General features: G+C 40.5%; 1 protein-coding gene across 9 annotated transcripts in view; it reads left to right on the top strand.

Moving 5' to 3' along the window:
- Cmpy (crimpy) overlaps window positions 1–22,265 on the top strand; it is a 253,083-nt gene extending 230,818 nt beyond the window's left edge. For all 9 annotated transcript variants that reach the window (XM_077399403.1, XM_077399237.1, XM_077399148.1 and 6 more), the window contains 6 exons: window positions 12,102–12,284; window positions 12,804–12,989; window positions 17,293–17,639; window positions 18,248–18,574; window positions 18,768–18,968; window positions 19,209–22,265. In XM_077399403.1, coding sequence (XP_077255529.1) covers window positions 12,102–12,284; window positions 12,804–12,989; window positions 17,293–17,639; window positions 18,248–18,574; window positions 18,768–18,968; window positions 19,209–19,454 — 1,490 coding nt within the window. In that variant the 3' untranslated portion in view covers window positions 19,455–22,265. The remainder of the gene's footprint in view (window positions 1–12,101; window positions 12,285–12,803; window positions 12,990–17,292; window positions 17,640–18,247; window positions 18,575–18,767; window positions 18,969–19,208) is intronic.
- The last annotated feature ends 1,010 nt before the right edge of the window (window positions 22,266–23,275 follow it).

Below are 23,275 nucleotides of genomic sequence, written 5' to 3'. Positions count from 1 at the left end.
AATCAGCCTTGCAGTCGCTACTTCCAATGAGATTTTTCCTTGCACTTGATCTTCGTTGAACACGATGTGTAAAATATTACGTTTGCACATATCATTATAATATCATTGAATCGTTGTCACTATTTTAATCAAAATATCGATTCTCACATGCTGTTGACGCAACTCTTTAATTATAACATTCTTACGAATTAATTCTTAGAAAAGTCGTAATCCCCCTTATTTAGCAATGTCCTTCCGTTGTTTTATTCACTTTCACGTTATCTATCTACCGGCCGTATTACAGTTTTTTTTCTAGGCCCATTTGTTCGATACCGTGTTAGAAAAAGTCTCGGGGAGTTTCTAGGTTGACAAATGAATTACGATAAATGAGTTACGGAGTCCCGACGACTTTGAGCGGAAGGAAGACACAGTTCTGAAAAAAGAGGTGGGAAAAAGTACGTTGAAATGACGAAACAAAATTAAGCAGTTTTACATGGTCAATTTGCAACCTTTGCCCTACACTTTTTTCAACTTCCAAATTAGGTATGCCATGCACATAATAAAATTATGATGATGAAAAAATCTACATAATGGATAAGATTACGATAATCCTGATATAATATTGCGTTATTTACATTTGTTAATTGTAAAGAGTTTGCATAAAAATAAGGTCAATCTCAAATATAATGATCTTATGAGAATATCGTCGCAAAAATAATAGATTAATTAACTAGTCGTATATACTCGGCGATCGATTAATTTATCTTTAATCTCAGCCGATGGGTTTGATTGGAGGTCGAAGTGACATCGCGATCGATAGGTCCTAGGCATTTTCTGTCTATTTGAACAATCGAAGGGAAAGGAGACGGTGCGAAGCTTAATAGAGGAGTGTTCTCTCATCAATCTCACGCTGCGAGAAAGAGCGTAGACTACTTTTTTTTATTTTGTGGGATCGCGCCTCATTCATCGCATCGCAGACGAGGCGATGACAAATTGCTTTTACTGCAAAATTCTCAATCAAGCGAGAATATTTAATCTCTTTAAATAAATAGTTTGTTTTAAAAATAGGGTATTTTTCAAACGTATTGCGACATTTTCTAGTTGTTTGTATAAAAGATAAATTATAACATCATCATTATTATATATATTTTAATTTACAAAATTTAATGAATTTGTCTAATTGAATGTGTAATAAAAAATGTAGTAATTTCATTCATACGCAATCTCTGCGAGACTCTCGGCCTCAAATCTGCATTATGTTCTTACAATCGCAAACACACTCAACTGGATATTTCCGTCGCTCTCAATTTACAATGTAATATAGTCGGTCGTTCTACACTTTTCTAATATCTTCTCTCGAGAAACTTGAAATCACTCTCGTATCTCTATATACCCGTTCTATTTTCCTCGGTGAAGAGATCGTTAAATCAGATGAGGGTAAATTCGAAAAGCTTCACGTACGCATTAAAGTGTTCTCTTGCTTTTTCCTATTTGTTTCGCTCGTTCCTGGGAAATCATCAAAGACGCGGCCGATTTCGAGCCGCATTTTTAATGGCCAGATGAGAGAAGAACCGTTGGCGACACAAGGAAATCTCGCTTGCGGATAAGCACTCGAAAATGAGATCGCGCTGTTTGGAAACACGATTAAAACGACCAGCTCGGCTCGGCTTTCTAAATTGGATTACAAAGTTGAAAAAAAAACGTGTGCGGAATAGTCACATCAATTTAAATAACGCTACACCGTTATCAATTTGATTCGCGGGAGAGCAACGCGAAAGTCGTTCTTGAATCGCGAATCGCAAGTTTTGTGCTCAAGCTGAAGCGAATCTTGAGAGAGACTGTTACCGTAAATCGCGACTTTCGACTCAGGACGGCTTTCAGGCGTAGTACTTTTTTAATTCGAGGTTGAAAGGTTGCGCCCCCTTATTTTCCGCGCGATGCCGACGAGCCCCGTGAAACGTTTAACATTTAAACCAGATACGCAAAGTTACGAGATGAAAATGTTCGCTCTTTCATAAATACGGTGGAAACTTTTGACGTATTTACTTAATACACATTTTCTTCTTGAACTTAGGTATTTTGTTCATGTTCCTCGTGTATTTCTCTCTTTTTCACCAGTTTTCAAAAAGAACGGATTCTACTACAGATACAAAATTTAATCGAATATAAGAAAAAATTGTTTTTTTGAATGATGTGCCGGTAGTAATCTTCTGGAAATAAAATAACATATTCATATGTGCAGAAAGGACTTGTTGCTCTTGATATTGATTTACTAAGTGAACAAATGTCCCAGCGTATTTTTTATTTTGAATCTTTCTCGATTAGAGTTAGATTTGAAATGACGAATTTAATTAGAAAGATCACGGATGAACTTTTGATTATCGCTCTTATTGCCATATATACTCGAGCAATTACGAAAGTTGTACAACGATCGTTGCAACTCAATTGTAAATAATTGCCGACGCGCAAAAACGTTGAAAAGAAAAACCGTTGAAAAAGTCGCTTCTCAAAAAGTTTGTGTAAAAAGTTTATCTGTTATGGAACCGACGTTGCGAATCTAGTCGAGGTAATGATAAATTTTTACTTGTGCAAGAAATAAGAGATTGTAATTTCCACTAGATATTTTTAACTTCTCAGACGCAATGTTTAATTAACTACGATGAATACGCTGGTTTTACCACGTATCTGGGTCGAATCAAACGTTTTTCTGTATCATTCAGGAATATATTTCTGAGAAACTTGTGAACAATAATACTTTTAATTAATTAGATAGGGCCAATTCATTTTAATATAACAAAACAAAGTTGTTGCATTGCGAACAAATTGCATAAAATAACAATGTAGCAGCATGATCTCATTATATTTTTATCATGTCTTTTATAGATTTATATATATTTTCGAAATGCATTATTTTTTTCTCTTGTACAACTAATTGTAGATTTTGAATTTAAGATTACAAAATTAATATACACATATACCTATAGAAAATAATTTCGTCATTTATTTTAAAGAACTCGTTCCAACGGATACGCTTCGTGTTTCGCGAATAATCGATTCATCTAGGCCATCTATGGCGATTACTGGACGACGACAAATAGATTCATTATGCCAGAAAATGCCGTCGGAGTGTGTATATACGAGAATATAGAGGAGGGATCTAGATGGAGAAGTATACGTACGCGTGACGGATTGTATATTGCGCTTTTCTCCTTATTTATTTACGCGGAGTGCCGCCTTCGGCTGTATTCACCTGTGTTGTTTGTTCTCTCGCGTTCACTTGTGCGTGCGCGCGCGCGAACGTGTTTGTTAATCTCTTCTGTACTAACATCTACCTCTCTACTCCTACCAATCCGCTCTCCCACCGCCCACCGCCTGATTCTATTGCGTACTACGACGAGACCCATCTCATGTCACTGTGCTTGCGGAAGATCGTGTGTATGTACCATCCGAAAACAATAATCGGGTCGGCTGGCAAACCGGGTCGATCTACCTCGGGGGCCTGAATCGATTGATAACTTTATCGGATAACGATCGCACTGGCTGACGTCAGACATGGCACGCAAGGTCAATGTGCAGTTAACCCGTTGCAGTAGAAACGGGATTCGAAGTGGATGATGTAGGCTAACGAATTTATACTTTCCAAATGTCAGAGGTGCATTCGAATGCAGTCGAAGGAACAGCGGTGTTAAGAGACGTGGAAAATGATCTCAAGCGTGCTGTTCGATGCACTTACTTGTTTATATAAATCATACAAATAATTGCGTTAACCTGATGATTTGCACGTTTGTAAATTATAATTAAAAGATTATTTTGAAGATGAATTACTCTCTGAAATCTGTAAATGTTTAATAAACTGTCTTGGATTATATATGATGAGAGAAGAAAACTTGAGAGAAAATAATTAATACAGTGTGACACAGTTAACGTTAAAGGATTAATTTTTTAATTAAACGCAATTTATCGCGCAATAGATTCCGCGGCACAAACTGACAGAAGATTTTGTAGTTGCCGAATTGGTGCCCTTTGAATAATAACCCGACGTCCAAGCATAACCACTTCAAAGCATTTTCAAAGGTAGTTGGACATTTGGGTTGCACATTCCCCTATTCAAGATCGCAGTAACTACTCCGCATTACCTAGTTTCTAGTTCGCTCGCACCTGTACACTTATAGCTTATAGGCAACCTCAAATCACCATTTTCCTTCAAAGCAAATGCATTGTCGAAAACTTATCAAATCCGTCTTTTGTACTTTATGTACTTCTTGTGTGTGTGTGTGTGTGTGTGTGTGTGTGTGTGTGTGTGTGTGTGTGTGTGTGGTTTTGTAAAGAATTTAATTAAATAAATTATTCTATATAACATTAATTACACGAATACTTATGATAACGGAATTTATTTGCGACAAGGATAAGTCCTTAATAGATTCATTTTCAAATAATTTGCATTTTGGGAAGCCGGGGATGTTATAGTCTAGAATCTTTTCGTGGGGGAAAGGGAAAGGGACGTATATGTATGTGTGTGTGTGTGTGTGTGTGTGTGTGTGTGTGTGTGTGTGTGTGTGTGTGTGTGTGTGTGTGTGTGTGTGTGTGTGTGTGTGTGTGTGTGTGTGTGTGTGTGTGTGTGTGTGTGTGTGTGTGTGTGTGTGTGTGTGTGTGTGTGTGTGTGTGTGTGTGTGTGTGTGTGTGTGTGTGTGTGTGTGTGTGTGTGTGTGTGTGTGTGTATGTATGTGTGTGTGTGTGTGTGTGTGTGTGTGTGTGTGTGTGTGTGTGTGTGTGTGTGTGTGTGTGTGTGTGGGTATGTGTGTGTGTGTGCGGGTGTGTGTGTGGGTGTTGGTTGGTGTGTGTGTGTGTGTTTGTGTGTGTGTGTGTGTGTGTGTGGTGTGTGTGTGTGTGTGTGTGTGTGTGTGTGTGTGTGTGTGTGTGTGTGTGTGTGTGTGTGTGTGTGTGTGTGTGTGTGTGTGTGTGTGTGTGTGTGTGTGTGTGTGTGTGTGTGTGTGTGTGTGTGTGTGTGTGTGTGTGTGTGTGTGTGTGTGTGGTGTGTTTGGGTGTGTGTGTGTGTGTGTGTGTGTGTGTGTGTGTGTGTGTGTGTGTGTGTGTGTGTGTGTGTGTGTGTGTGTGTGTGTGTGTGTGTGTGTGTGTGTGTGTGTGTGTGTGTGTGTGTGTGTGTGTGTGTGTGTGTGTGTGTGTGTGTGTGTGTGTGTGTGTGTGTGTGTGTGTGTGTGTGTGTGTGTGTGTGTGTGTGTGTGTGTGTGTGTGTGTGTGTGTGTGTGTGTGTGTGTGTGTGTGTGTGTGTGTGTGTGTGTGTGTGTGTGTGTGTGTGTGTGTGTGTGTGTGTGTGTGTGTGTGTGTGTGTGTGTGTGTGTGTGTGTGTGTGTGTGTAGGTATGTGTGTGTGTGTGTGTGTGTGTGTAGGTGTGTGTGTGTGTGTGTGTGTGTGTGTGTGTGTGTGTGTGTGTGTGTGTGTGTGTGTGTGTGTGTGTGTGTGTGTGTGTGTGTGTGTGTGTGTGTGTGTGTGTGTGTGTGTGTGTGTGTGTGTGTGTGTGTGTGTGTGTGTGTGTGTGTGTGTGTGTGTGTGTGTGTGTGGTGTGTGTGTGTGTGTGTGTGTGTGTGGTGTGTGTGTGTGTGTGTGTGTGTGTGTGTGTGTGTGTGTGTGTGTGTGTGTGTGTGTGTGTGTGTGTGTGTGTGTGTGTGTGTGTGTGTGTGTGTGTGTGTAGGTATGTGTGTGTGTGTGTGTGTGTGTAGGTGTGTGTGTGTGTGTGTGTGTGTGTGTGTGTGTGTGTGTGTGTGTGTGTGTGTGTGTGTGTGTGTGTGTGTGTGTGTGTGTGTGTGTGTGTGTGTGTGTGTGTGTGTGTGTGTGTGTGTGTGTGTGTGTGTGTGTGTGTGTGTGTGTGTGTGTGTGTGTGTGTGTGTGTGTGTGTGTGTGTGTGTGTGTGTGTGTGTGTGTGTGTGTGTGTGTGTGTGTGTTGCACGTGTGCACGCTGCAAGTGCGCACGTGCGCGCGGCGTTTACCTGATGGCGTGCACCAAAGCCGTTTACTTTGACGTCGTTGGCGAAGGGCGAGGGTTACCAACAAGGCAAAGGGTGCGCTGTCACGCGCGCGCGCGTCGGACGTAAATTAGTAACTCGAGTGTGCATCTTGGTGCGGAGCCCGAGAGAATGGGTCCGACGTTAACGCGTTAACTGTTAACTGGTTGCGGTAGTCGTCGGCCGTTGCCAGCAACAGCGGCAACAACAGTACAGTAGCAGCGGCAGAAGGGAGCTGCGGGAAGTCGACGAGAAGACAAAGAGAAGAACTGAGGACGAGACGCCGGCCGTGCGCAAATGTTCAGTTTTTCGCCTCTTCGTCAATTCTTTGCTGTCTCTCGTGTGCAGCTCGAGTACAATTCTCGTCATTTGTTTTTGCGTCAGCTTCGAGGCACATAAAGACCACGACAGGTAGAAGAGTCGAGATAAGATATAAAGAGAGCTGGCGGGATAAATACGAGACATTGATGGCAACCAAGAGGCACGAGCTTGTATTTTTATTCCGCGCACTTATTCCGAGCTTTGGCACATCAGTTTCGAAAAAATTACAATTGCTGCCGACAAGTTGTCTCCTATTCTCGTTGTGCAAAATATGAAAATACATTCATGCGATTCTTGTCGGGATAAACCATGAATTATTAAACAGAAATACGTTAAATACGCGTAAATACGTAAATACCTCTGTTGTGAGTATCGATATTTCTGAAAGCATCGCTACGTTGGCAGTCTAATGAGAATACGTGTCGTACTGTGACAGTGTCACGCTGTCACGGCTGCCAGTGACGTTGGCATTACGCGGCACAAATCAGTCTCAAGATTAATACGACAATGACGTACAGTTTGCAATACAGAAGTTTCACGAATGAGAAAATCGATGGCGAGAATGAGAAATAGAAAAAAAAGATAGAGGACAAGAACGAAAGAGAGAAGGAATGAGAAAGAGAGGGAGGGAGGGAGGGAGAGAGGGAAGGAGAAAGGAAAAGAGAGAGAGAGAGAGAGCCGAATTTCACTCGGAAATAAATTTTCATCGAGCTCCGGGTAGAAAACTTTTCCAATAATAACAGAAATATAAATTACGGGGGTGAGGCGATAACGAAGGAGGAAATACATCGGGGCGCGTAACGAGAAACGAGAATACGATTGAATGAAACAAATAAACGAGTACGGCCACGTTTGCCCGGCGTGGAAGTGCCAAATTAATACAACGATTAAGTATTGCGCCGACGATGCAACGCCGCGGTCCGTGGCAAAAGAGAAAAGAAGCATCCGTGCGGATGGTACCGAATATACCAACCTGGAAAAGCGTGTCGGGATAAAGCCCCTGTGACGTAAAACGCGCGAGAGAACCGACAGCAAGCGCAGGCGTTTCGTACCGAGGATATTGCATTAGCTTGCTCCTAGCTCTAGACTCGGCCGCTAACTCTTGCATACCGAATGAACTTATTGTTAGAGCAAGCAAGGCGCAAGCCGTTCATTGCATACCAGCCACGCGATTTTGCCAAATGGTCCAATGAGATCGAGCTCCAATATCTTCCATTGGCATTGTTTTCGACGATGCAATTTTTTTACGGCGAGTAGTATTTTTTTCCACGTTCTTGAATAACAGCGCGTACCAATGTACCTAATGTTGGGCTGCATAAAAATGTAGCAATCGCTCAATCTATGGTCTGTCATCGATTATGCTAATTTAACTGATGCATTTTTGCATCGTATACGTTTGTATACGTTTAATCGAATATATAACGTTGTCTCATTTGCAAACTATATACATAAAATATAAAACAATATTTTTATTGAAAAAAGAATGACTCGGCGATATTGATCAAAGAAAGGAATCTGTATGCAATTTTCGTTATCATAAGGTCCATCTTTCCCTTATTTTAAAGTGAACTTTCGTTTATTTCTTGCACGCTCGATAACATCCAACGATAACGTATACTCAATCGAAAATATGCTTCCTGGAGAAAAATTATGTCCAATTATATGTGGAGTGTGAGTTTGCGATTATTAATACAAAACGAACCTTCGTCAGTCATTCGTCACTGTCGAAGGAGCAACGGGGGGCAGCGATCAGGACTTCCTCCTCATGGCGCTTGCCCGTTTCGTGAGCACCGCACGATGTTATTTTTCGCAGGAAATTACCCACTTTCCTCTCCTCATTCACCGCAAGTATACCGTGCAGTCGCGTGTACATACACGTCGCTGAAATAAATCAGCTGGCACGTTGATCGTATCGCAGCACGAATCGCGATTCCATCGCGTCGATATTACTTCGTTTACCGCCAAAACCGCCTCTCTGAAACAAAAGCTAATTTTCGCCCTTTCTTCTTTGCCTTATCTTTTACCCTTTAAAGTTAATTTCGCCGGTTACTTCCCAGTCTCTATCCAACCCTGCTATCTTTACGACGCGATTCGTGCCGATTTACGCGTGCCTCAGGCGCGCTATCTACCTAAGGACGGACGCATAAAATACGGAAAGGTACAGATAAGAACACGCCGATCGATCCCATGGGTAAGGATCTTCGAAAAAAATTAGGGGAGTGTATAGCGGAATGTAAAAACAGAAAAGAAAGCACCCATTTTATTGCATGGCTGGATCCTTTCGAATCGCCCTTGAACAATGAGTTCGTTCTTACGAGAGCGAAATTTCGTCTATATTTTCTAGAAGTTTACGAGCCGATCTCGATCGGGGAATATGAACCACAGCTTTCTGTATTAAGTCTCGGGAAACTTATAACTAAACTTGATATTTCAGCATATCTTATTAACCTGTGATCTATCTTATGACTAATACAATTCTTCCTGTGATTTACAGTATACATTAAAAACTATGAAAAAATATTACATTTAAATTGCATCAATATTTATATTGCTTATAATATTACTAAGAGAATTTAATAATAGATTAACTATTATACGATCGTTTATATTATAAGATCTTGTTGTTATACGATCAGTATTAGTTATTACAAATAAAACTATTTTTAAATATAAAATAAAATAAAATTAATTAAATAGATTTAATTAGATCTGACTATCTTTATATTAAGTGATAGCAAAATACGAAAAATTTGAAAAACAAATGAATGTAAAGTCTAAAATACGCTTTTTATCAAAAAGATTATAAAAAGCAACCGAATCATCGAGCGTTAAACCGTGACTTCAAACAGATGCAATAAAATCCAATGGATATCATCCTCTGCTCGCCGAGGGGGATATTATACGGAGGTTTTCGCGAACTGTGAGAGAAAGAGATGAAGAGAGAGGGTCCTCCGTAGCCCTTTCGGCTAAAGGACTTGCCGCAGCTTAACCTTTGACCGATGTACCCTTCAGTTACGCCGAAAACCGAAAGCCGAAAGCCGTCGAAAACCGAAAGGCGCGTTTTATATTCGTTTCTTCTCCAACGTTTCTCGCCGGCGGCGGCGGTAACGAGAACGAGACTTATCCGGCTTCAAAATCTCCGGCGCGAAATTGCGAAAGGCGGACACAAAGAGGCTGCGTGCAACCGGCACCGGACGAGAAGAAGATCGTATCTTCTCGTTTCTGTCATGTCAGCGGCCGAAACGCAAAGAACTAACGGACAACAGGACTGGCACGAAATGCACTGCGTGAGTGCATCATGCACACGGCATTCTTGCTGTTAAGTCATCGATCTCTCCTCTCGCTGAGTACAGCGGATTGCGCGTTCCAGAGGATGTGCAGACTCATCCAACGGATACGAGAATCAACTGCAATCGCCGATTTCAACGAGACTTCCGTCATGTGTGCGATGGACTAGTAAGGACCGCTTTGATATTGAAAAGTCTCATTGAAACGACGACTCTCACAAAGATGAAATTACTATCTTTTTGTGTTCTGTGATGTATATTTTATGGACTATATTCAAAAGTATGAGCGAGACGTTCGATATAAAACTTTCACAGGCAGAATTAAAGTCCATTAGGCTACGCAAACCAAGTTTTGAGAGAGAATTCGCTTTCTTCAGAGGGAAAAATTTTAATTGTGAAAGCAATTCCTTTTTATTCTCTAAATTGCCATTGTTTTCACCTTCTTCTCTGTAAAAGTATTTCATACGTGGTACGACTTTTCTTACCATATTTTGTGTGACTGAATTTTTGGTTTCTTTTAAAGATTCGCGTTTGTCTCGCGGAACTTTTCCTTTACAGTTTCACATTTAGAAGATGATACTAAAAATTTTCTTGATATCGAATATCCCGCTTTCCTTAACAGCTACAACAGGGAAGCATCTTTTTCATGTACATGTACGCGATCTTCGCTTTTCCAAATCCATACAGAGGACAAATTTAAACTTTTTCTATTCTTCCACATCTAATTTTTCGTTGCGATATTACGTAACTGTAACAGACTTCGATGTCGCTCACAATTATGCACATTTCACAATTTTATATTTCACAAATATTCTTACGTTGCATCATAAAAATTTTGAACATTTTTAGATCAATTTCAGAATTCTTTTATAACGCGACAACAATGATAAATTATATTTATTATTTGATAACGAATAATTAAAATACAACTATTAATTTGAGAATTTGGTAGGGTGGATAACGACATGGAAATTCTATAATTGTGACCATTTCACTAAAAACATAATTCGCTGAGCTTTCAAGATCAATCTGGGACCGCACGAATGTAATCTGCAGGAAATTATCTTTGTATGCAAACAAACACATTTAGTACGTATGAGACAACGATGACTCACGTTATGAACATTTGCGTGGTGTGATAGAGTTCCGAGAATTTACAGCCATCTCGTAATTGAATACGACGGTCTCTGAATATCTAACTTTAAACGTTTTTACGATGTCTCCGAGACTTTTGCATTGCTCGGATGTTTATTTCAGTACTTACAAGAAACAAATAGAGACACGGCGCAGCGGTTGCAAATGAATCGTTAGAAAATAATCCATTTCCGTTTATAAAACTGCCAGGAACAGAATTTACCGGTGCGCCATGGATTCGCACTATCTTCTTATTCCGCTTATCATTCTCTTTATACCTCAGCGCATCGCATTTATACCTCCGAGGTTTCCAGTTTGGCATCCATCAAGCTCGCTATTTTTCTCGTTCTCCGGCACAACGGAACCTCCGCGAACACATGAGACAATATGTGTATATCTTCGGTCGGGATAATCCGCTGAACAAAATAATCGATCCTCACCACGTCTCTTTCTCTCTGTGTGTGTGTGTGCGTGTGTGTGTATGTGTGTGACAAGGATATATCTCTTTTCCTTACTCATTTGGGAATTTATATTAATGTCGCTGGTACACATCGTATAACTCGTGACACTGGTGCGCAGCGATCCGTACAGAAGAACCGAAGTCTTTTTCACAGAGACGCGCATACAGCATCCGTCTGTCTGTCACATATATCAACATAATTACAGAGCATTTGCTGTCAGATTATTAATGGAAAGGGGTTTAAGTTTAAAAGATTCATTTAGGGCGGAGGCTGGGAAAGACAGAGTGCAAAAATTATTTTCAGGAAATTACCACAGTCATCACATTATTTTGGACAAAGAAAGAACGAATCGCCATCGTTAACTTGAAGATCAATTAACGAGCTGAATAATGAATAGAAATCGAATAGATATCAAGCTTCTGCTAGCAACATACATATATTCTTGAAACTTCCATCTCGTTCAGTGAATATATTACAAAATTACATTTAATTAGAAAGCAAAATAATTAAAATAATCTTTTCACGTAGATCCGTCGTAGAATTATGACTCGGGACTCGGACGTTATTTGTAGCGTTTAACATTTCTGCCAACGATAAATTTTCTCTATATCGGTCGAGGACCGATATAACGAAAGTAATGGCCATATAATTTTTAGGCACTCCGTACGACAGCAAATTGGTGCAAAGTACCATTGATAATAAAGTACACTGAATAGCCTGGCGCAATTTCAAGCGTTTGGAGAAGAATCCCAGGATATCCAACACCCGGGCGAAGATATCTTTCGACGTGGAGCGCTTTAACGGCGCCGTCCTTCGTCGGACATATCGCCGACCGTCGGGACCGTCCCCGAGAATTCTGGTCCTGACGTTAATCTCACTGGTGATTTTTCTGTTTCAAGGAGCCGAGCACAGTGTCGACGACTGCCCGCAGGATAGTATGCCGAACGAGAATGGCGGTGGTTGCAAATGTGCGGATTGTCCACCCCACAAGTGTCGACCGGGTCAGCAGGCGGTGCTGGTGAGGGGGTCATTTTCCGGGACCCCCGGTAACTGCTGCCCGCGCTACAACTGCGTTCCCTCAGGTAATAGAATCCATAAAAGGGGCCGTGTTCGCAGCGGAAAATAATGTTTACCGAGTGTAACGAATGGCCGTGTGCACGGGGAAGATCGGACTGTGTTGGCGGAACTGAGAAAATGATACGACGGTGGTGGTGGTGATGGTGGTGGTGTAAATATCATGCTTTTCCTTTGATTAAACCGTACCGTTTGAAAAACATCAGGTTGATGATAACGTTGATTTTAAACAACCGACACGGAACACTTTATATAAGATAGCACTTACATGTTTTACCGAAAATAAATAAAATCTTGGAAATAAAAGTTTCATTGCCGTTGGCACACAACGTTGACTTGATCGCTTATAAAGTTATAAAAATACAATTCTCTCACGCGAACGTAAAATACCGATAATTAAGAAATACAAGTATAATTACCATATAATAATTAGCGGGACAAGCATAGAAATAGAATGCGTCTTTTTATTTAACGAGTACCGAGTCGGTAACACAAGTCGATGGCGTCCAATCACACCGATTTTGCAGATCACCATCACCGGACCGAGTCGTTCTGTCCCGAGGACAGCGTCCTGACGGACGATGGCATCTGCAAGTGCGTCCCGACGTGTCCGCCGCCCAAGTGCCGATCTGGTCAACGGCCGGTCGAGGTCCGGGTGGCCAAGCCGGAGACACCCGGTAGCTGTTGCCCCCTTCACGACTGCAGACCCTCAGGTAATTACGTAAGGTCGTAATCGAGGTTGGCTCCTGTCAGGCGATAGGAACGGCGCGCGGCGTGCGGAATACTCCGCGCCGTATATCGGATCGATATCTCGGGGATATCTGCTTTTCTCTCTCCCGGCCCTTTCTCTTTCTCGCTCGCTGCTCTCGCGCTCCGAATGCTCCGATACGTCCTCTCTTCCCTTCCCTCCGTCTCTTTCTCCATCTCTATCTCTTTCTTTCTCTCGGATGCTCGAATTGCAATCTGGCGAGGCAAGCTCGTTCGTTGAGTTTGTAGCCTCAATGTACTTCAGATATCGGCACGAAGGACTTCCTCAATCGTAATCAACGCATTTCCTGTGGACGCACGGCATTCCGTTACCGAAAGAGAGAGGAAGGGCTGAGGGAAATAAAGTGTGTATACGTTATATATGTGACGGAATTACATATATATACATATATATATATATATATATATATATATATATATATATATATATATATATATATAATGAGGTTCTGAAAGAGCGAAGAGATTTTTACGACAAAATGAAGAAGATTTCCCCCCTCTCTCTCTCTCTCTCTCTCTCTCTCTCTCTCTCTCTCTCTCTCTCTCTCTTTCATCGTTTAAAATCCACCAAGACGTTTTCAGAACTTTTCACTTCGATTACTCAAAAGTGTATCTTTTAATTCGCCGATCCTATTACTTTCAATTATCGGTGTCACATATAAAAAAATATTTAGCACATAAATTTCTACGTAGTTTTTATAAAATTACGTGGAAATTAAATAGCCTTCTAAATACCAATGCTACCATTATTTTCTGAAATTCGTTCTAGAATCTACTGGCATTATAAATGCTAGTCGCGCAGATTGTAAGCAGAGATAATGCTCAAATGCGATATTTCAGCGAGCGGCGGTTTTTAAGTTACGACGTTTAAAGTTACACCATCGCCGTTCTTGCTGGAACTTTCGATCTACCTGTTGAATTTTAATGAAGTCATTCTTATCTCGCGAAATCGTTCTCTCTCTCTCTCTCTCTCTCTCTTTCTTTCTCTCTCTTTCTTCCTCTATCTCTCTTTGTTAAAATTTAATAGTGCTCCGTGCTTGTTTTTAAATTTAATAACATTTCTACCCCAAGTACTCTATGGACAGCTACAAATCATTACACTAGAAATATTATTATCGCGGCCAAGAGATTATTCTTCGTGGCTCTCTTAATGATATCGATTTATTGTGCTCGATTATACTTCATTTTCGCATTTGGAAGTGAACGCGTTGCCTCGATGTATCACACTCAATGAATGCTGAATTTAAGCAGCAAAATTTTACGAGAGAAATGATTAAAATATTCGATTGCGTCAGGAAATAAAAAATTAAGTACGCGTAATATTTAAATACGTTTAAATATATTTCGATCGATTAAATAGGTCTCGGACATCGCGGATCTCTTTCAATCGATCAAATTCTCGACAACTAAATACCAGCATTTTACATCATACGGTAAATTCATTCCAGTTCTGTGTACAGGACGGTGTTTAAACAGCTATGCGACAGTTAAACAGCGTTCTACCTTGTTAACAATATTCATTAGCTTATAGTCCGCATTATCGTTCACGCGTACATAGTTGTTGCCTCGTTTAATTAATACGCTTTCGTCGAAAAGTACACGCGATAATAAATATTGACGTAAACCCTGATACCGCGTTGAGGTAAATAGCGATACAATCGGATTAAATTATACAGATAAATGTTCTCACACACCGGTTTTCGCTGTAAAAGTGTATTTTACATGTTAATTACAAAAATAATTTAATTATACTTCGTCAACGATTTGATGTCCTAATCGAAGCTGTTAACGATATTTACAATTGATTTGCCGTAAATGTTTTTCTAGATGTGTACAATTATCTTCCGTTCAATTTGTCCGGAATATTAATTCGAGCGTAATTTTTCCTATTATCTTTACGATATTGGATCGGATATTCGTTTCGCAGCTCGTAGAACTTACAATTCTTCATTTAACACATCTTTCTTTTTCCTCTCGTTCTTCTCGAACTCCCATTCTCTTTGCTAAGAGAGATTATATCTTTAATATTTTCTACAAAAGCGCGCGCGCGCGCGCGCTTTTATTATTGCCCTCAATTTCGGCCGTCGATATCGTCCCCTCGCCGCAGTGCAGATTACAAAGAGTAATGAAACATCCAGAATAATGAAACGAAATAAAAAAAAAAAGTTCTTCGGGCACATAAAGGGAACACCCGCTCTTTCATATTTCTTACAAAAGCTCACGAATTTAGTTTTTTTCCGGCGGTGTAAGCTATATGTGGAACGGTGGGGAAAAGATATTACGCGAGGGACCATCGACAGCCAGTCAGCCAGTCAGTCAGCCAGCCAGCCAGCCAGCCAGCCAGACAACCAGTCGGTGAACGATGTATCCGATGAAAAAAATTCGTGCAAATTTTTCCCCTTTCAACGCGAACGTACGTCCGTACGTGTGTCGCGACAAGGAAATAATGGGGAACTATATACGAGAGTACGTCGAGTACGAGCTCGACCGGCCGACCGCGCGTCAGCGGAGGCTCGCGAAAGTTGTTTTTGCCTCTTTGCGTTACCGAGTCAATTTTTCACGGGAACGCGCCACTTTAAAGTTCGGGAGGCGTTATGAATGAACGCTCGCAAATGAGACGCAGCTGGGGATAGAAATAATATACCCGCATCTACGGTCGACCGCCTGACCCACATGTCTCTTTCCACGATGCCGCGATGTAGAATTGTAGAGAGCAGACGCGTGCTAAAATCGACGTCAATAGCGAGATAATAATCAAGGTAATAATTGAGGATTTTTTGTCTCGGGCGGCGACACGTGGGCGGAGATCGCAAAAGCAGCGCCTAATATAACTTGTATTTACAGCCGGTTAAGTTGCGTTAAAAAAATGGAATTCTTTATAGAACGGAACAATGCACTTGCCTGATTATAATGCACATACCATTTTCAGCGCGACGACAAATTCATCTGTTATATCAGTGCTGACGCGGCGATGCGAACGTGGCGACTTAAAAGCAGCGCGCGTATAGAATTGTCTCATGCAGAAAAGATCAGCGCTCAAGGGTTTACTATCCAGCTGGAGCGTACTTGGGCATGTAAATTTCACGTACAGGCACTCGGTTGTGTAAAGAGGGGGGGAAGGAGAGGAGAAGAGCGCATAAATAAAAGCGCTCTAAGCGAAATACGACGCGCGACGCTCGCGTGAATAGCCAAGTCATCCCGAGAAGCTTAATCGCGTGTTTTACATCAAGAACGCTCGACAGCTTTAATGCCAGCGATACCATCCTCCCCGATCGTCCGTGTAACGAAATAATGTCGCAGATAATTAGATTTTCGCGAGTTATTAACGGCGACGAGAGGCGTAAGACGGCTTTGTGGCAGGCGTGTTAAGGGCGCTATGAATATTAAGCGAGATTGCAAATCTTTGTGAAATTCTGCAATTTCCGGCGCTTTGATGATTACCGGACGAGCGCTTGTCGCCGCTGGAAAATCGTCGAATAATGACTTGATCGTCGAAGAGGAGCGCGTAAACGCGCGCGGTTGCCGACTATACGCGCTCGTAATCTCGTATGCATAATTAACCGGTTGCCTCGCTAATAATACGGCGATTCTTCGTCAAGATTGAAGGATATCTTAAAAACGTGATCGCGTTTGCGCGTGGAGCGAACGAGATTGTGCCAATGACGCGCTCAGTGCGACGTTGAAAAATCCGTTGCAACAGTTTTATGCAAAAGTTCGCTAACTCCGGGAACACCGAGACACTCGCCCAAGTTTTCCCTCGTTCGCTCGCAAAACTACCATATTTGGGTTAGCGACTCTTCCCGGCGGCGGTACTCCCCGTGAGTTATTTATAAACTGTCTTCAGAAAATATTTCTTATATTTTTTAGCGTATCATCAAAATCTCAGTGCGATGGAACGATGTTGGTACGATTTAATAGTCTTGTCAAGAAAATGTCCTTAAATATTTTTTTTCATCCGATAGTTAAATGACATTTCAATATACCTACGTGACGCTGTGATAAGGAATACTCCAAGTTTTCTACTCTTGCTCCTTCTCTAATAGGGTATATAAATTAAATCCGTATATAAATTTCAATTCTTCATTTTTCTTTATATCTCACGGAAATTTTTTTAACCGCTAATCCCATTTAGTTCCGTTGAAAAATAAAATGTATTCCTACGTATATGTATATAATATATGTATAAGTTAAAGTGTCAATGTATGCCGATTCATCTAACTTTCTTTTTATTCGTCTCGTCCTTTCTAGATCCGATCTCCTGGGCAAAGGTTGAAGAGAAACCGCAAAACTGCATTCACGAGGGTGTCTCGAGGAAACTCGGTGAGGAATGGAAACAGAACGACTGTATCACTTGCATCTGCAACGAGGACGGAATCGCGTCCTGCCAAACGACCATGTGCAAGTCCTGCGAGAACGCGATACCACCTGATCCGGGCGAATGCTGCCCTCACTGCCCACAGCTGACGAATAGCACCTTCGATCACCGTCCTGACGAGTCCTGTAAGATGTCTCTAGACGATTGCAAGATGAAATGCTACCACGGCTTCCGAACGGATAAGAATAACTGCCCGATCTGCGAGTGCGCCGATGACTTGGTAAGGGTTAAGAATATGGAAAAGCCATGTTACTTAACGTTGAAGATATAATACAAATAGGAAACACAAAACTACAAAGAATTGCGTTAAAACAATTACACCTACTTTTATATTTAATCAACATTTTAATTTGAAAAATTGAATAAATTTGGAAATAATTTTCGAATTAATAGGCTGTAGACTTGTAATATCCAACATATTACAATGCAAACACAAAACTATGCAATCTAGAATATGATATGACGAACAAGACCTGCTCCGGGTTAGCCGACGATTACCTACGATAAGAATACAATCTCCCGCGTAGTATCTGCTCGTCCACCACGAAACGTTCTCTGTCAACCTTAGCTAAATGCAACCGTCTGCAACAACGTCCGCCGCGCGGATTTTTAGTCGTGAATGTCGTGATCTAGCTAGGAGGTAGAGACACAGTTCCCTTATCTCTGAAACGCGCGCGTACCTACCTGCAACTGAAGACGTTTTCTTCTCGGAATCTTCACGCGCAAAGCGAACTTGGCGAATAAGAGGAATTCCGGTGGTTTCCTCTCAGCAACGCTGCTCCTAGCTTCTATCTCGCGAACTGACGACTCTACTCTCGTCTTCTCTAGGAGGTCGACCTCGCGCCGGATGTGCTACCGGAAGATTACAAAGTTTGCCCGGAACTGCCGCACTGCGGGCTCAACTGCGACCTCGTCAAGGACGAGGACGGCTGTCCGGTGTGCGCCTGTCAGACGCCGAATGTCACCGCCCTGGACACCACGGACGACAAAAGAATCTGCCCCGAGGTCAAGTGCGACCTTCACTGCGAGCTCGTCATGGACGAGAACGACTGCACCTTCTGCGAGTGCAAGCCGCCCACTGCCGGCTGTCCGCCGCTCGTCGGATGCAGGAAGAGGTGCAATTTCGGTTACAAGACGAACAAGCGCGGCTGTCCCGTAAGTACGACGATCGGAACTCCGTTATACTATTTCACGAGAGGTATAAATAAAAAAATAGAAGAATGGAATAAATGAATTAAAAAAACTGAAATGCAAGAATATCAGAATAAAAAAACTGCACCTTTTGAAATATCCTACGGCAATAAACGAACTTATTTTAATTGGACACTGATGGGATTTCTCCTTGCAGATATGCCGCTGTCGAGCTTCGTGCATGGACCATTTGAACGAGACGCATCCGGAGGGATCGACTTGGCATCCAAACAGCTGCACCACATGCACTTGCGAGTCCGGTGGGCGACTTAATTGTAAAGAAACCATCTGTTCGGTGGCCTGCAGTAATCCGCTGCCACCGAAACTGGGCACTTGTTGCCCCACATGCCCGATTACAGTGAGTTTTATGTTTTATGTATAACGTATTTCTTTAACCCATACTTATCGTTAGTACCACATTATACGATATATTAATTATACGCATTTTGACAAAGTAACTTGTAAGTTTTTTCAACTATGTATATCGGAAATATTTGCGAACGCTTGAGTTGCTCTCGAATCGCGAAAAATGGTATTATTAACAAACTTATCGAAAGAAAAAGCAATCTAAGAGTTACCATTATCACGTTTGTTCCAGACGATCAAGGAGAACGATATGATTAATCAGATCACCAGCCGGGGCTGGGGCACAGTGCCGATTACGTTAATCGTCGTACTCGCGCTACTGTGTCTGCTACTGATAATCCATATCGTGCGCAGCCGATTTCGCGGCCGTCTGTCACCCTCGGAAGCGTCGTATGCATCGTATCCACCGCAATATTACAAGTGTGTGCCCGTGTACGATACCCCGGTACATCGGAACGAGAAGATCGTACCTTTGTAAAAGACTGTTATTGTGATCCCCAAAGAGAGCGCGCGTTTGTCGACGAGCAATGCGCAAAAGCAACTTTTCAGTTTGCCAAGACTGTTTTATATACGATCGTCAATGAGATTTCGCGAAACTTACAAGACGATCATGATTACATTGATTACGTAACGTCAATCGTTAACTCTTAAATAAATCTTTTATTTAAGAGTGTAAATTCAGATTGATTATTTATGGACGGAAAAATCTGGCAAAATATTTCGTATCGTATAAAAAATTGTAGAAATTTTTCAAAAATTTTTCAAAAATTATTTAAAGTTTTATTAAGAATCAGAATTATATTAAATATCTCTTATTCTTATGAATGAAAAAGATTCCTTTAAGAGTTAATAGCAGAGGACGATCTGCAACTCATCGATAATCTTACAAGGAAAATTAATTGCCAGACATACGCACGTGAAACTGCTAACATCTCGCTAATTCGACGTCGAAGCGAATACCGACACGAGCGGAGAAGGTTGTGGAATATTGCGCACGATACTGCATAAGGATGTGTGTGTCTCTCTTTGGGTGCGGCTGAAAATACTTGGAGTAGATTCAGTATTATTTGTAAGCGGCAGTGAGTGTTATAAACTTTGGAAGGGAGAATGAGAAAAAGAGAAGCAAGAGAGAACCAATTCGCACCAACCTCGTACTACGTTTGCCGAATCTTCTTGAATCCCTTAACTTAATATGACACATTGCGTAACTTGTAAATTATAACATAATTAAAAGCGTAGTGTAATTACGATTAATTAAGATATAAAATATAAGAATAAATGTATTAATGTTAACCCATCGTAGGACTAACTTAAATGAAAAATCATAAAAGAGACAGGTCTACACCATAGTATTAGTTTCCTTGATCTCTGGACCATCATTATTATCTCGTATTATATTAGTGAATGTTTGTACGAAGTAAAAAGTATTCATTTTTTGCATGCGGATATTTTCAAGTTCGGAGCGATTTGAAGTGATTATTGAATATATCTTATCAAGTTAAAAGATATTTTTTCTATTAGTTTTTTTTTATTCTTATCTATTATTAAAAATTCTCGTTCGACGCTATTTCATTTTTCATATGTTTCTCCAAAATTGTGTATTTTTGTCTTTTTAGCTACTAATTCGCAATTTATCTAAAGTTTATTTAAATCGCCTTGCCGCGGTGAGAACAAGTTTATATAGACTTAATCGTAGATTAGCTGTTAACAACTGTGTTATTAGACTGTTCCTATATTATACGTTTTTATTTTATTAATATAAATTCTCGTTCTCTTACTCGTCGCGAGTACAACGTGTAATATTTATATTTGACGAGAATTCCTGATTCAGTTGTCATAGAGATGAAGCAATCGCACCCGCGACCGTACCACGCGAAGGGAGAAGGAAGGGACATGTACATATACCATAAAAGTCTAGATTAAGGTGAAATTGAAATGACACGAGACCCCCTCGGTTTCTTCGAAACTCTGTCGCATAGTACGATCAACCGATTTTAAGATTTATATTCGGCGCGATGCAAGCGACAAATATCCCAGTGCGCGGGTCGCGGATAACGTTACATAATACATAAATACATGATTACGTTCAGTAAATTCTCGGTTGCTTGTACATACACGCCTGGACATTCATTCTCCGGCAGCTTGCAAATTCTCGGGTGGTAAACCCGAATTATATTTTCAAATGCTAACTAACGGCACGCTTAAATAGACGCATATCTCTCCTGTTCGCACATATTTCACGCTGCGGTGGAGCGTGCGACAACAATGATCGATGACAAGATAATGTAGCGCTTGATAGAAACGCTTGTGAATGCGTGTAAACAGAGATAAAGAAAAGAAGGACGGAAATATAAGGAAACAAATTCGAGAGATAAAAACGAATAGAAAAAAAGCTGAAATGAGAATGATGTAAATGTGATTAAAATTCGAGAATTATATCAAAGGAGAGAAGTTACTTCGAACTCGAACGACGTCTTTTTGCACGGCCGAACAATTGATTCCTCGCCACCGTTAATGAACCATACATATCCATGTGCTTACACAAACGCACGTAGCTTACCCTCTTCTTCCTCTCCCTAATTAAAACACATACATATATTTTTTCAATGTAACTTGTCCTATATATTGTATCTTGTATCTCGTATGTATAACCGTATAGCCTATATATTAGATTTATTTATACACACACGTGTAATCGTGTAAAACACGTGCGCGCATACCATACGTTTATTGTCTATAAACTGCAGGCTGTATTTCGCACGTGTGTATATGTACTTGAGAGACAATATGTACGTAGTATATCGATGAGACAGACCCGGATAGCGTATATATATCTGTAAGAATTATTTCTTTCATTGTTATCGTACGCAGGATGTTAACAATAATAATAACGTCGACAGTAACAATAACAATTAATGATAACAATAGTAGTAATAATTTAGCACACAGCGGCAGTCAGTTCTTGGCGATGATCCCAAGCGGACAATGCATACAATAAAATTTGTGATAAACGGGAATTGGATATTCGTCTGCGCTTCGCAAAGAAGAAAAAAAGAAAAAGATTCGTAATCTTCTCGAAAAATTTTATAACGTATACGCGCCCACGGAATATGTGATCTAGTATTGCGACGCCGGTCCAACGTATTCGAATTTATCCCTGACTTCCAGTTTCGACCCTCCGCGGGGAGGTAAATGACGCCGTTTAATCAATCGTGCCGGGAAGGAGCGGATTAAACGTGGCTTGCTTTTTTGTCGAGCACGTGGGACAAAAAGACGAGGCAAATCGCGGTCGTTTGCGGCAAAAAATTATGAGGAACATAAATGTCACGTTTGACGTCGATCGATTCCATTGGTATAAAATCTGCCAGTTAAACGAATTGAAATTTCAAATTATTTACATCATTGTTATTCGTATCGTTTAAAAACAAAGGTAAAATGTCCTTCACGTAAAAATTGAAGTACGTCATATTTATATAGAAAATTTTTATCTTAAGACATCACACGAATGTACGATGGGGAACATATTTTATATCCCGTGCTAGATATCCGCAATTGTTCGCATAAAAGATAACGAAGCCTAACGCATAGGGTGTCCTGAACAAGATATACAGAATAATTATTAAAATATTATTATAATTATTAAAAAATGCAGATGATTTTACTTATTTTGACAGAAGAAATACAATTTGTTCTTAAGTCAAAAATTAATTTTATTTTTACAAAAATTTAAACCAACCTTTTATTCCTTGAATTTTTTGGCATTGAATATTTTAAATACGCGATACGATCAGATCTTGAGAATATTTATTATTACAAAATGTATCGATACTTCAGAGATTTGATTTATTCAAATAAGGAAAATGATGAAAAAAATACTAAAGTTATTCGCGTACGTTTCTTCGTGATTACATCCTCCAGAAGGACATCAGGATCATTATCGCTACGACGTAAAGAATAGATGAAATGACTAACAGTTTTTTTAATCGAACGTTATTACCGGTTTTTGAATGCAGTTACGAACAAATCGAGTAGTTGTACTTGTGCGCTCTTTGTACAAATACCCCGGCGTAACGCGATCATATCAATGTAACTTAGATTTACTTATAACATATACGTATGTACATTATACAGCTATACATACTGGACGCGCAACGTTAAGAAACAGCTCTTGTACGTTAAATAAACCGAGATTAAATAAAATTGTTGATTATGTGACGTTGTGAACGGAAATTTGATGCAAAACAGGAAACTTTTCGTCATCTTTCTTTTTTTTTCTGTGGACGCATATTGGAATTATGT

This window comes from Temnothorax americanus, unplaced genomic scaffold (genome assembly GCF_048541705.1).
Source record: "Temnothorax americanus isolate GAGA-0224 unplaced genomic scaffold, ASM4854170v1 Scaffold1, whole genome shotgun sequence".
In the NCBI taxonomy this organism is placed as follows: Eukaryota; Metazoa; Arthropoda; class Insecta; order Hymenoptera; family Formicidae; genus Temnothorax; species Temnothorax americanus.
Note: the sequence above shows the minus strand (reverse complement) of the source record. Positions and strands in the feature narration are given on the sequence as shown.